A 13,353-nucleotide genomic window follows, 5' to 3' on the forward strand; every position below is an offset into this window, starting at 1 on the left:
TCTCTCTTCTATCCCCTTTTCATGCAGTTTTCTTCCCTTCTTTCTCTCATCTCTGGCAGCCTCAGGACTCCCTCCCTTCTTGAGGAGGGTTTGGAGCTTTTCAGGTTTGCAGATTTTAAAGCCAGAGAGCACTGTGATGATCTAGTCTGGACCATACAACTTCCTTCAATTAATTGCTTGAATTACTGGATATCTTTCACAAACAAAACAGGATTATATTTATCTAGTCTCAGCATCCTGAGATGTAGCGTAGACGCTGTGCTACGTCTTTGGTAGCTATGTGAAGAAGCCTTCTTTCAGCAACTTTCTTTTTCCCATGTTGACACTTACCTAAATTGTGATCATCCTTCAGCTTCTCCAATTCATTCACTTGTACCTCTCCCCCGGCATTTCTCGGTATCCTCAGAGAATGGTTTCTTGACCTCAGCACTTCAAATACCCCTCAGAACTCCTCTCTCCTGAGCTTTTAAGCTTTTACAAAGTGCCATGTGCGACTGCCAGGTCAATTTTTCTCCTCAGCATTGGGAAATTTTTCTAATCTGGGACCTTGCCCTGTGAAAGGCACTTTCACTAAAATTGCTAATAAATGGTTAGGTTGTACTTTTCATCCGGATTCTCATTGCTCACATTGGCCAGACCCACAGCCTGTGGGTCATGATCCCTTTCCTAAGGCACTCACAGCCACAATGAGTACAAATCAGAGCTCTTTTCCTCCGTACTCCTGAGAGCTAATATTTTTCTACCTAACCAACCTAGATAAAAGCTTTTTTTGAGTCTTTATCACCTCTTGTCTTTGTGAAACTCTTTCTTTCTAGCTTTTACCCATTTATCTCACTTATACCTCATATTAACTTAAAATATAACCACTTATTGAGCTTATTGAGATGAAAGCATAGAAGCAGACAACCACCAGAGCTTTACAAGCCCAGGTACTACATTTAAAATATTTTCAGGTAACTGAACCAAAATCAACATATTTTCGTGACACAGCGGGGGAGAATGGGGCACCCAAAAGCTCTTTAGGCATTGCAATTCCTTTTGGAAATTAAGAAGAACGTACAGCCCAGGTGGTGGTTGGAATTTCTGAGGTTATGTTAAAGAACACTTTGTAAAAGCCATTAAGGTCAGCAATCATTCACAAATTATTTCCACACCCTGCTTTGCCTTGGGAAAAGGAGGAGCCCTCAGAGAAATTTAGAAACTGGAAAAGGAAAGCAACATTTTTACACTGCATTTCTCTTTCCACCGATAAAATACCTGTTCGTGTGACCACGTCCGTTCTGAGCCATCCTTCACGCAGATGTCTAGCCTCAGCTCAGTCCCCGTGGCTCCGTGTTTACTGTCCACACAGAGATTGGCTGCCACGTTTCGAATCTGCAAAACCAATTTCACATTAAAACCAGGCTGTGGAATAGAGCTTCCAACATTAGGGAGTTAGAAGCTTAGCTCTCTTAGTCAGAAACTGAAGGGCTTGAGACTGACCATTAGTTATATAAAACTGGTGGAACTTAATTTTTACAGGGTAGAGAGCCATGTCCTGGAATGAACTATTATTTTTGTGAACAGCTTTAGGAGCAGCAAAGTTCAAAATATTCTGCTTAACAAATGGAAGGTAGGGCTGTATGAAATATTTTCATGCAAAGAAACTAAGAGGGAAAAAAGTCTGAGAAGTTCAAAGCGTGGTCTGACTCCTTCTTCCCTCCTACCAGAGCAAGAAAGATCAGCTGTATTAAGAGGAAATTATTTCCGCATCAGTCTCTCACAGGCTTTGGAGCAATATTTCTTGAAAACTCAGGCACGCCCTGTTCCAGTGTTTGTTCTTACTTTGACACAATAACACCGCTGCAGAGCAGGTCACACACTAGGGCTCAAAATGCATAAAATTAAAAAGTACTTTACAAATTTGTACTGAAACTGTGCTTACCTGTGGAGGTTCCTTGTGCTGTCTGCATGCCTTCTGCAAACACTCCACAGTGTAAGTTATTCTTAAAAGGAAAATCTCATTTTTGAGACTGAAGCAACTACATAATAATTAATCTGTGACTATCAGACATACCAGTTATGTACCACTGGTGCTATGTATATTTTTCTGGAAGACTGGATTGAAAAGGAGTACGTTGCCCACTGCCACCAAAAAGAGGAAAATCCCAAATTTGTTTTGCAAATACATGCACATTTCTCCTTGAGTACCTTAGTTGGGCTATTTAAAAATCCTTTAGATACCTCCAGAATGAGGAGGATTTCTTAAAAAACTTTCCCTGTCAATGACATACACAGAAACTGAGTAATCGAAGTCCACATACGTGCATGGAGATGTGCACAAATTCTATATGTATAATATATAGAAAGCAGGTGCACATTTTGACACTCTGACCACTACTTTGATCCTTATTTAAAAAAAAGAAAAGCTAGATGCCAAATGGAGATACAGTCGGGTTGACATTTGTATTTTTCAATGGAAAATATTTTAGAAGTCACTGTTGTTGCCGTATCACATTAGACAAATGTAAACATTGCCACTCTTAAATATTGCATGCCTCACACACAAAAACAAAGGATGGAAAACTTCTCAGCGTAGCACAAAACATTGCAAGGAGGGGCAATCCTCATGCTTGTAAGGCACATGGGAGAGCTACTCTGCTCTTTTTCTCATTCTGGAGGACTGGAATCGAGTCTATTCACCATGTTCTAAGAAAGATTTAGACAGATGGGAAAGCAACAGGAACTGGAGAAAATGTAAAAAACGTCACCTTCAGGAAAGGTTTTAGGAGCTGCATTTGTTTAGCCCAGAAAAGAGCAGATTGGGCAAATGATGGGAGCATCAGTTTGAGCGATCGGCTCCAAGAAGCTTTGAGCCTTCACTGGCACTCAGAGAAGTATTATTCTAAAACTTGGACAAGCCCAGTTCTAGGGTATTTTTTTCTTATTTCGGTACAATAAAAATTGCTGTAGATGAGGTAAAACACTAGCATTTCATACACACAACTAGATACAGAAACCCAGCACTGAGCCCCACAGTACAAAGGGTCACGTTAACTAAAAAAAAGGATGAAAGGTAATTAGTTCTCAACAACCCTGTCTTCATTTTCATATCACCCAGCAAAAGAGACAGGAAAGAATAATGAGGGGAATAGATTTTAATTTTATATTTTTAAAGTTTCATGTGAAATACCTACTCCAAGTATAATTTTTCTAAGAGTGTTCAATCATTTCTCAGTGCACTTAAATTTACATTGTATAAGTACAGATTACTGGCCTAATACAAAATTAAATGATACATCAGTTCTGTTCTTAGAGCATGCAAGCTAATTAAAATGGAGCTGCTAACAATTACCATTAATAATTGGGGTATATTTGTGTGATTCAGAATTGTAAAATGACAGTGAATACACTCCACATCCAATGAATGCTTATTGGATTGAAGGGCTTTCATAATTTTGTCTTGAGGGCATCGCTCCATCCTGTTCTCGGTCATTTGGACTATGCGGTAAATTTGTTCTATGCATTTCTGGGAAAGGTTTGAGCTGAAGCTACATTTAGTTCCTTCACTGCTGGAATCTGTCTCCCCCGTTCTTTATTTCCTCTCCTCTTCCCTCTGCTCCTGAAAGATTTCCTTGAGGTAGTTTTTCCTCTGGTTTGTTGCAGCTTACATGTTAGCTCATCCTTTTTTTTTGTTTTATCCTTCCTTTCAACTGCAGAGGGGTCATGGTTTGTTTTTCATTTTCTTTTTGTAATACAGGCATTTCAGTCAAGTCTGTGCTTTTGTTTTCTGGCGTTTCTGTGTGGCCTTGGCAGTTGCTAGAAATTGAACTGAGCCATCGTGCTGCTGCCAGAACCGCGGGGAATGTTCTGCCGAGCACCAGCACCACACGGCCTGCAAATCCCCTAAGATGCTTTCATGGAAGAAGGAAGGAAAGCAGAAGCACAGCAAGGAGAGGCTTTTTTCTCATTTATACATCAATATGCATTTGAACTGCCTTGTTTCCAGTCACTCACACAATGGATTTTGAATTTTTAAGGTTACGAGTTACAACTAGCAAAGAAATAGCTAGTACTCCTAATACACTCACATTTCCAACATTCATATTTGTGCAATTGCAGAGACTGGGGATGAACAGGAGGCAGATTTTATCACCCATGCAGGTGGGGCATTGAGCTGCTACATACAACGCTTACGTGCTCAACCTTGAATGCTGTTATTCGTACACACAAATAGGCGTATGGGAATAGCATGCTTTTGAGGAGTCTGTATGGACTAACAAGGATGGTTAGCAGTGATCTTAAAGGGTGGTGTAGAATTAAAGAAATTCTGAAAAAAGCATGGGACACTATGTGTAAGTCATTATGCATATTTATTTCTTGAAATGCCAGCCTAACATGTGTTGGGGCATAGATACTAAGACTATAGACCCTGTAGTCCTTATAGAGAGCAGATGAGGCATAAAAGCACAGAGAATACAAACTCTAAGGGGTCTGCTTTCTCCCTCTTCTACACTGGAGGTGTCCAAGCAAGGATGCACAGGTTTCTCAGTGCTGCACCGACACTTGGGAACAAAGATGTGTCACCTGACTGGGATTTCTGCTGGTGTAGCAGCTGACTTCTGTGCTTGAAATGAGGTAGCAAGCCATAAGAAGAAATCACTGGGTAAGCCTAGATACCAGTAGTCCTTGGGTACCTTACGTTAAAACTACAGCTTGCTTTCTCTAAGTTAGCCAGCCCATGTTAAAAAGACTTTCCTCCAGAGTAGGCCAGGCCTTGAGAAAGAAGTAGGTTAGCTTGCTGGCACTGCAATGGGGAAAGAGGAACGTGATGTAAAATAGGAGCTGGAACACAGGAGGACAGAAGGCCTGAAAGCCTAGACCTTAGGTTTGAAGAAGACACTGTTACCTCTTGACATTTGAAGCTGCTGATTTGATGGACGGGTATTAAGGGGGCGGGGGGGGGCGGGGAAGGAAGAGGCTTTGGAACACCTATCAAGAAAGATAAAAAAAAGAAAAAAAAAAAAATCAGGGGTTCCCAAACAGTGTTGACATATTGCAGAATATATGGTCTCCCAGATAACTTGACCTCTGGCTAAAGTAATGTTGGAGTTTTGCAGAAAGCCAGCAGTTACATGATTTAATAAGCTCCCCATGGGAAAGGCAGACTGAGATGGTCTAGCACTACACTCTCAAAAACATCATATTGCCATTAGTACGCAAGCATGGAATGGAAACTGGAAAGCAATCGATGTGTTGATTACCATGATAATCTTGCCAGAAGATGTCAATCTTCTGAGGAAAATGAAGTGTCGCAGGCCATTGCTACAGCCTGCTAGGATTAATTTTGAGATTTTTGAACTTTGTGGTGGGAGCTGTGTAATGACACACTTGCATGCTCCATGGTAAATGAAGAAAAAACCAAGACAACCATATGCCCCCCTACCCCTACACTTTAAAGTAAAGTGAATTTCCCCTTTCCTTTTAAGGGAATGTATTTTAGGCTCAAAAAGAAATTACAGAGGGAAACTAAAGCTTCCCAGGGTCCAGCGGTTATATTGACCAACTTTCTTTGATAATTCTAAAACTCTACAACTTTGTTCACAGGCAAATGACCTCCTGCAAGATTTGCTGTTGAGGTAGTGGGTGATGTCCTGGCTCCAGCAGCCTTGCCCTGCCTGCACCGGAGTCAGGCTGTCACCCAGGGTCACTTCAGCCTTCCTGGGGGCAGAGGGGGGCAAGTCGGAGAGGCCGAGGCACTCCCAGGGGTCCTGGGAGCTACCCTGCATGCTCATCAAGGCATGAAACTGTCTGCATCAAAAGCAGAAAGTGGGAAAGCATAGCAATCTAAAGACAACTTTATGTTCAATATGGTCGTCTGTTAGAACGATGAATGTGGAGACGGTGCTGGGACTATCCTTAGGGTGCCCCAATAGAGCAACAAGAGAGGCATCTTGGTGCTATCAGTTTATATAATACTTTCCATACATCTGATTTAATGCCTCAAATAAGAAAGTGGCTGTAGCTCTTAGAAGACATTAGCAATGTTCATTTATGTTGCTTTTTTCATTTGAGTGGCACTTAAAGCCAGTTTTAGTGCAGTGCTTACATTCCCAGATAACCCTAGGGCCATCAACATCTACAGATCAAATATGGAAAAATGAGCCACCTTTCCTGTCAACATAGTAATTTTAAAAGTATTTATCCTTTTTGTGAGCCATAAAAAGGAAAAGTCGAAGTTAAAAGAAGTCAAGCATTGCCAAAGGCCTCACTGAAGAAACAGGGGACTCTGTTACTCAGCGCGACACTGATCCTGAAGAAAGAATTTGAACAGGCCAGCTGTGCAGCACTTGGTCTGTGCAGGGTGGGGAACAGCTGGTTATATCGCTTTTGTACAACAGTTGTGTAACACTTGGTGGGTGAGATTGACTCATTAAGGGTATGAGGATGACACTTTAAAACAAGAAAGTAATCAAAAGAGAAGTTAGTGAATTCTTAGGCTTTAATCCTTTTTCAAATGTGCTACTTGACTTAGCTTCATGGGTGACATTTTCATGTCAGTGCTGTAAAACAATTCTGTAAAATCCACGAGTTTGGGGCTGAGAAAGGAGTATTTTCAGGTCCTACAGTTCAGCACTGCTGCAGCGACTGACAGACTTGCTGTCTATTAAATCATTGAATAACAAGTTCATATAACAGCAAATGAAACCAAGCTTAAATATTTCCCTTTTGACTGAGTAAAGCAATTTTTTTTCGTATCACCTTCACTATAGGACTCATGAAGTCTAAAATAAATGACAATAGCTGACATTATATGATTGATTTACTGTAAAATGTGTTTTCAAAGATATTGTTGGAAGCTGTGATATCCGCACAATGTATTCATGCTGGATCACAGCTTGTAGACTAATGAGTACTTCCTAAGTAAACATTTGGTGTCCAAATCTCACCTAATGAATGCAGCTATTGTTTTTCAACAGGATTTCAAGTACACATTACAAATAAACTATTCTGTCTTAGAAAGAGAATGGGATGGGTATTACCATTTTTCAACTGGTAGCATACTTTCCAATATATCTGGAAGCATAAGAACAAAACCTAATTGAAAACTTTCCTTTTTTCCACAGTGGGAGAGGAAAGAGCGCAGTTATCTCACCCAGTGACAGAACTGACAGTCTCACTAACCTTAATCTGTCTGGATTCGCTGTTACATTGCTTTACTGCACATATTTCAGATGTTACAAGGCAGACCAGAATATCAAGGGAACCTACACCCTGCCAGCTACAAAGGACAAAAGGCACAAACAAGCAGAAGAGATAAGGCCATGACAAGTGTAGCGAAGAATATCTTTTGTTTTGCAAATTTCCTTTTCCATCATGAACAGATTTTGTCAAGAAATGTAGGAGTCGGATTTTAAACAAATGTGTTTGCAAAAAAAGAGGAATTGTGCAAAGGCTGCTTATGAGATGTCTGCTTTCACACCACGTGCTTTTCCTAGCTAGATATCCAAATGCTGGAGCCAAAAATTGTCCGAGTACCTCATTGTTTATTCTTTCTCAGACTGGCATAGCAAGCAGATGAAAAGTCTTTCCAAGTGGAAGCAGAGAGGGTACTAAATGACAGTCAGTCTTGGCACAGACTTTTGGTGTGTATAATCAGCAAGGTTTGTAGAGCTGCTTGATTCTTACAAAGCAATAACACAGTCTGTTTTCCTTTTTCAGCTTCTAATTATGACAGCCATTGACCTTCAAGTTTGTTCAAATTCCTTGCAAGTGCCAACAGATTAATTAAAACTTCACAGGAATGTGACAGTCTCAGGAAAAAATAGAGTAGTAGGGCTGAAACTTCTCTTGCTATTTTAGAGAAAGTACATTTTAGAGGAAACAGAAAGCCTTTGGTCTTCACTTCTTTCCTAAGAACTCTAAAGTACGGATTTGATACCACTGCTGTGATCTTTGATTTACTTTTTAAAAGTCTTGCTTTTATGCAAAGAGTATGTTAATATTGTTGTGAAAAGAATTAATACCCGAATCACAATCTCTTCCACTTAGACCCTCTGATTGAGTTAAGGATTGTTCAGCTTGCCAGAGAAATTATACATCCCATGATCACAGTCTTCCAAGGATGCACATGTATACATGTGGAAGATGATGAAGGAGGATCATAGCAGCAGTCACAGCACCCCGATCCAGACTGACTTCTACTGATGATAAACTCATTACCTCTTGCTATATATTAATCCCATAAAGTGTGGGCAGCAGTATCAAAGATATAAGAAACATTAACAACAAAGGAATTCATTATTGCCAAGAAGTAGCAAACAGTGAGACACATATAAACTGAAATTCCTTTGAACATCTGTAACTGGTAGCTTACAAAGAATAATTAAGGACTCCTACTACCACAGGAAGTTATTTTTAAAATTTTGCAATGAGGTAATTTGCTTTTTTAAAAAGAAATTCTGGAGAACAGTAAAGGCACCTATGTTTAGAAATCCCCTGCATGGTCCAGCCTTGACTACTGGGGATATGCAGAGGTGTGAGGGGTCTTACCAAACGTTTTGGTCAAAGTTTCAACTTCATCCTTTGGTTTCAAATATAAAAGGTAATTGTCTGAGAGCCCCAAGAACATCTCCAGCAAAACCAGAGAAGGCCAGAACTCACAGTACAGATATTCCTATGGTTTTTAAAAAAGTAGCACAACACAATGAAAGAGCAAAGCCTTCTTTATAAATCTTAAGGAATTGAGAGGAAAAAGCCCTCTGCATGCCACCTTTCCATGCAGTGAATCTGCTTTAGTTCCTAGAGGTAAAAGGCCACTGCAATTTTTCAGCGCAGCTATGGAAATAATTTCCTGTCCCTGCACTCTTTGTGTTTTCATTTCTTCTACACAAAACAAACTGTCAAAGCAAGGTGTGCTAGGGCTCTGCTCTTTAGAGAGGTCTGAATGCAGAACATCTTCGATAATGGGTGGAGAGTTCCAGCAGGCTGTTTGCTCACCCCCTGCTCTGGAGTGATGCTCGAATATTGGCTTCTCTTTGGTGGTCTCTCCCTCCCCTCATCCCCCAAACGAGAAATTGCATTTGCCTGCTACTGGTACTTGGTCATGACAGCACTTACAGAATGCAGACCACAAGCTGAGCAAAGCCAGTCTTTTTAAAAGGAAAGTATCCAGGCTTCACTTGTCACACTTGCACGTGTGAGCACAACGCAGCAAACCTAACTCCACCTGCATACAACTGTTCTTCTAAGAACAGGAGGAGGTATAGAAGTGGATATGCAAAAAAAAAAAAGTGTTGACTTCAGACCTCCTTTTTACTAAAGTGATTCTCAGCATCTAAAATCATCTTGTGGCATGCAATAATGAGTGCTACATACTCTTTTCCACATTCTTGTCCTCATTGTGCATGCATCTTATGGCCTGTACACACAAAATTGTAATGAATTATAAAAAAGACAGAGATAGTTCTAAGACATGACGGTTTCTCATTTTAATGGCTAGTCCAGGGATTGTTCCAATCACCATGAACTCCCTTAATAACACTACTTATCATAGGAGCTAAATCTAATTTCATAATTTTAATTTCCTGTAATGTAAAATGTTAAACTCATTTAAATTTGATCTAATTTGTGTACTACTCACCTCCCCCCAGGCAGCAGGTGGAGGCTCCACAGGAGGGTAATATTTGGGGACATCCCAAGCCACTGCAGCCATGAACCACTTGAAATCTTTACATTTAAGGTGCTTGCGAAGTTCCTTCTGGGCAGAGATATCACCAGTTGAGAGATGTCTGTACTCAGGCCGTCGCTGGTAAATGTACTCTGCAAACTCATCCATCCATGTCTCTGCCACGCGCTTCAGGTTCTGTGCAGCAGAAAAAAACAATCATTAATTTCTTCATGCTTTGAGTGAATGATATTTCTAACAGGGAGAATTAAACAAAAGAAAATTCAGTAGCTAACACAACTTTTAAGCTTAGCTGGTCTAATTTCTCAGTCTTAAAACATGGAAAAATACTGGTAAACATATGCTATCTTCATTACAGTGTGGAGCAAACACTATAGAGTATTAAGTACCCTGCTTTTCTGCTGACTCTGTAAGATATGGTCTTCTGTCTGCTGAATATCTTATTTTCCTTCATATTCTTTATGCATCTGCGCATGGGTTTTTGATTAATGATGGATGTTGAACAGAAATTTTCTTTCAGCTGCTCACATTGGTACCTATGGTTTTTTCCTGATAGTTCAGAACCTACTAATGTGCATGAATGGTTCAAATTATTCCTTCTGATGTATTTCACCTTGCATTTGAAAGGCATCTGAATTTTCAGCTGTCATTATACTGCTTAGCCACCTATCAATTCCTACCTACATTTAGAGTCAGGTCTTATATGCGCATGTATGGGGGCAAACAGTCATGAAGTTGCTCTGCCCCATCTCACAGCTGGTTTTGCACTACCTTTGGACTGGAAGCTTCGCTGTGTTGGCATGCTAGTAAGTCTGTGCAAAAGCATAGCACATAACCCCGAAGTGGAGCTGACCTGAAGCAAAGCAGCTCATGGGATAGGTATGGCAACTTGTGGCTTTCTGCACTCATTCTATAGACATATCTAAGATTATTTCTATTCCGTGAAACCCAGTTCTGGCTTATGTCCCACAAAGTTTATTTTTGTTGGCATTTTACAGGAAACAGAATTACCTATTTTGTTGCATAAGAATTTATTCAAATTATAATTAATTAAATTAGCTGACTCAAATGATAAAATAAAAAAAAGACTTGTAAGGAAAAATCCTGAATAGATGAGACTGAAGACATATGTTTTATTGTTATTTAGTGTCATGGAGTCTACTTAGGCTAGGGGCAAATTTTTCTGTATTTTTGTTTGTTTTTAAAATTCCTCCTGCAACTTAAACCACACAAATTTATATGCAGATGTCGTAGTGGAATACAGGCTTAGTCTATTCTGCATTTCCACAGCTGCCCAATAACCTCTTATCCCACCAACAAAGCAACATCTAACTGGATGACATTGAGACACTAGAGTGTTCTGATTGCTTTGTTTCTAAAAACAAGATCATCAAGTTTTGTAATATTCTTTTTATAGAACACTAACTGCAAAATGCTGAGATTCGCTCTGTAATAAGCTGGAGGACAATATACATCTGATTATCATCAACATAAGGTAATGTTTCTTCTCAGAACATTCTCTGCATCTAAGTAAGCCTGATTTGTACTCTGATTTGCTTTCAAGATTCATTTGAAAATTCCTTTCCTGAATTTTATTAATCCACCCAAACTAAATGTCTCTGAACTAATAAGGCTTATCTGAATACAAAGACAACAAGATACAGAAAAAACAAAGACTTTTAGCTGACAGTGCAAAATAAGTTTCTACGTGCTTTCTCTCTGTGAAGCAAATACGTTAAAACCTGCAGGGATAAAGCAACTAAAATTAAAGCAGTATAAGAAATCACAACACTTACATGCTTATTAAAATTGGCCCATGCCCCAGATAAGGTTGATTTTTGTTGCAATTTCATGAAAACCTAAAATACTTTACAAGAAATTAGAGTTCAAGGATACAGGAACTGGGTAGGACAAAGAAAACCAGAACAAATTCAAGAACAACATTTAAATGACAATCCCACCTTTCTGGCAGAAACCCTGTAACACAGAAATCTCCTGAAAAGTAAAAATACTATGTGATGACACTTTGTAGATGAGGCCAAAGTATGATTAAGCACATTAAATTAAGAAGCCAAAATAATGAAAATAGGTGTGATCTTTCTAGCATATTTTCCACTCATAAATGCAGTACACCTCATTTACTATAATGCAAATGCAGTTTAAGACTATTCTAGAAATATCATACTATTTCTTGCAATCACTTTATCTGATAGTGCTATTTTCATACTTAAAAACCATACTGTAAAAAGAACCATACAGTAAATGTACAGTAAAAAAAATTCTCTTAGGAAAGAAAAATTCAAAGTAACTCCAGCAAAGACTTACCCCATCAATATTAAGAGTAGTCTCTGCTGGAGTTTCCTCTTTATTTATTTGGCTAAGGTAAAAGAACTGCATTCTACTTTAGATAACTATAACTGAATAAAACAGGAGTCTAACAGAAATCTTGATATTATACCTGGTCACTAGCTCAAAAGTCTCATTCAGCAGTTGAAAACTTTGTTTTCCAATGAGTCCTTTATCGCTGTTTGGTTTTGTGCGTGCGTGTGTAAACCCACCAAAGCATTGCATTAAAAAAAAAAAAAAAAGTACAGTTCTTCCCACTATTCCCCAAGTATCAGGTAAGACACTTTAGAGAAATCTGTTTAAAACTTTGTTGCCAGTTCTCCCAAGACCATTCTCTCCATCATATGCTAAAAATCTTCCCAAATCTTGCCAGATCCTGTAATGAGCCTACATATTATCCTTAGCATGTTTATGCATTGCTATCATAAACTGAACCCATACGAGGCAGCCCTTTGAATTTCAATAGGTTTCCTTTTAAAAATATAAACTCTTGATTTGCTAGCTCTAAACCTCCAGACTGTTAATGAACATGACTGCAAGGAACTCTGTGTCCTGGAGTAGTGGGAAGCTCTTTCTGAAGTTGCCAGTTACCAGGAAGCAAGCCCTCAGCATCCAAACACTTTAGTTTTAAAGAGGTTTGTTGACTTCAGTTACCATGGGTTTCTTATCCTTATTATCACTGTGCAAGCTCAGTAATCACCACACTTCCTTTTAACGTAAATGTGTACAGACTAGTAGTAAAACTTCAAATTGCAGTTAATCCCCATACTTGAATTGAATGCAGTCAGGTAAAGCTGCTGTCCTGAAAGCAAGTCTGGTGCAACCTTGCACAATAAAGGCAAACATCATTTACATTCCTATTTAGAACATGCTAACTTAGCATGTTCCTGGAGCAAAAATACAGGCTGTCCAAGATGAGATGAGTGAGCTCTCGTAAGCTGAAGATCCCCATTCTATGGCTGTCTAACAGCATGAAAAGTTGCCCTATGTGAAGAACCTCCTGGGAACGTAACTCTTCTCTGCAAATTTTGTCAGTGAGCTGCTGGTCTTTTACTCACCTTATCACAACGGAAAGGTAGAGGAGAACAACCGAAATGAGAGTGCTCATCTCTGAACGCTTTAAGGCCTACCGATCAAGTGACTTACTGTAAGGTAAGGATGTGATTGCAAGTCCTTTACGAGTCTCCCAGAGTTGCCCTTCCCACAATCTGGGTGAATGTCTGACACGGTGGAGAAAGGAGGACGGTCACTTCCTCCCTGCCTGAGTCTTAGGCGAGGCTAGACACAAGCTGAGCATGCCAACATATTAAGCCTCACTAGCGGGAGTCGTCAGCTACCAA

General features: G+C 39.6%; 1 protein-coding gene across 1 annotated transcript in view; it reads right to left on the reverse strand.

Moving 5' to 3' along the window:
- Positions 1-1,227: 1,227 nt before the first annotated feature.
- Positions 1,228-13,353, reverse strand: part of LOC104070179 (polypeptide N-acetylgalactosaminyltransferase-like 6) — a gene marked incomplete at both ends in the record, with an annotated part of 69,862 nt that continues 57,736 nt past the window's right edge. The window contains 2 exons of the mRNA XM_009573625.1: positions 1,228-1,374; positions 9,623-9,844. Coding sequence (XP_009571920.1) covers positions 1,228-1,374; positions 9,623-9,844 — 369 coding nt within the window. The remainder of the gene's footprint in view (positions 1,375-9,622; positions 9,845-13,353) is intronic.

This window comes from Fulmarus glacialis, unplaced genomic scaffold, assembly GCF_000690835.1.
Source record: "Fulmarus glacialis isolate BGI_N327 unplaced genomic scaffold, ASM69083v1 scaffold40562, whole genome shotgun sequence".
Taxonomy (NCBI): Eukaryota; Metazoa; Chordata; class Aves; order Procellariiformes; family Procellariidae; genus Fulmarus; species Fulmarus glacialis.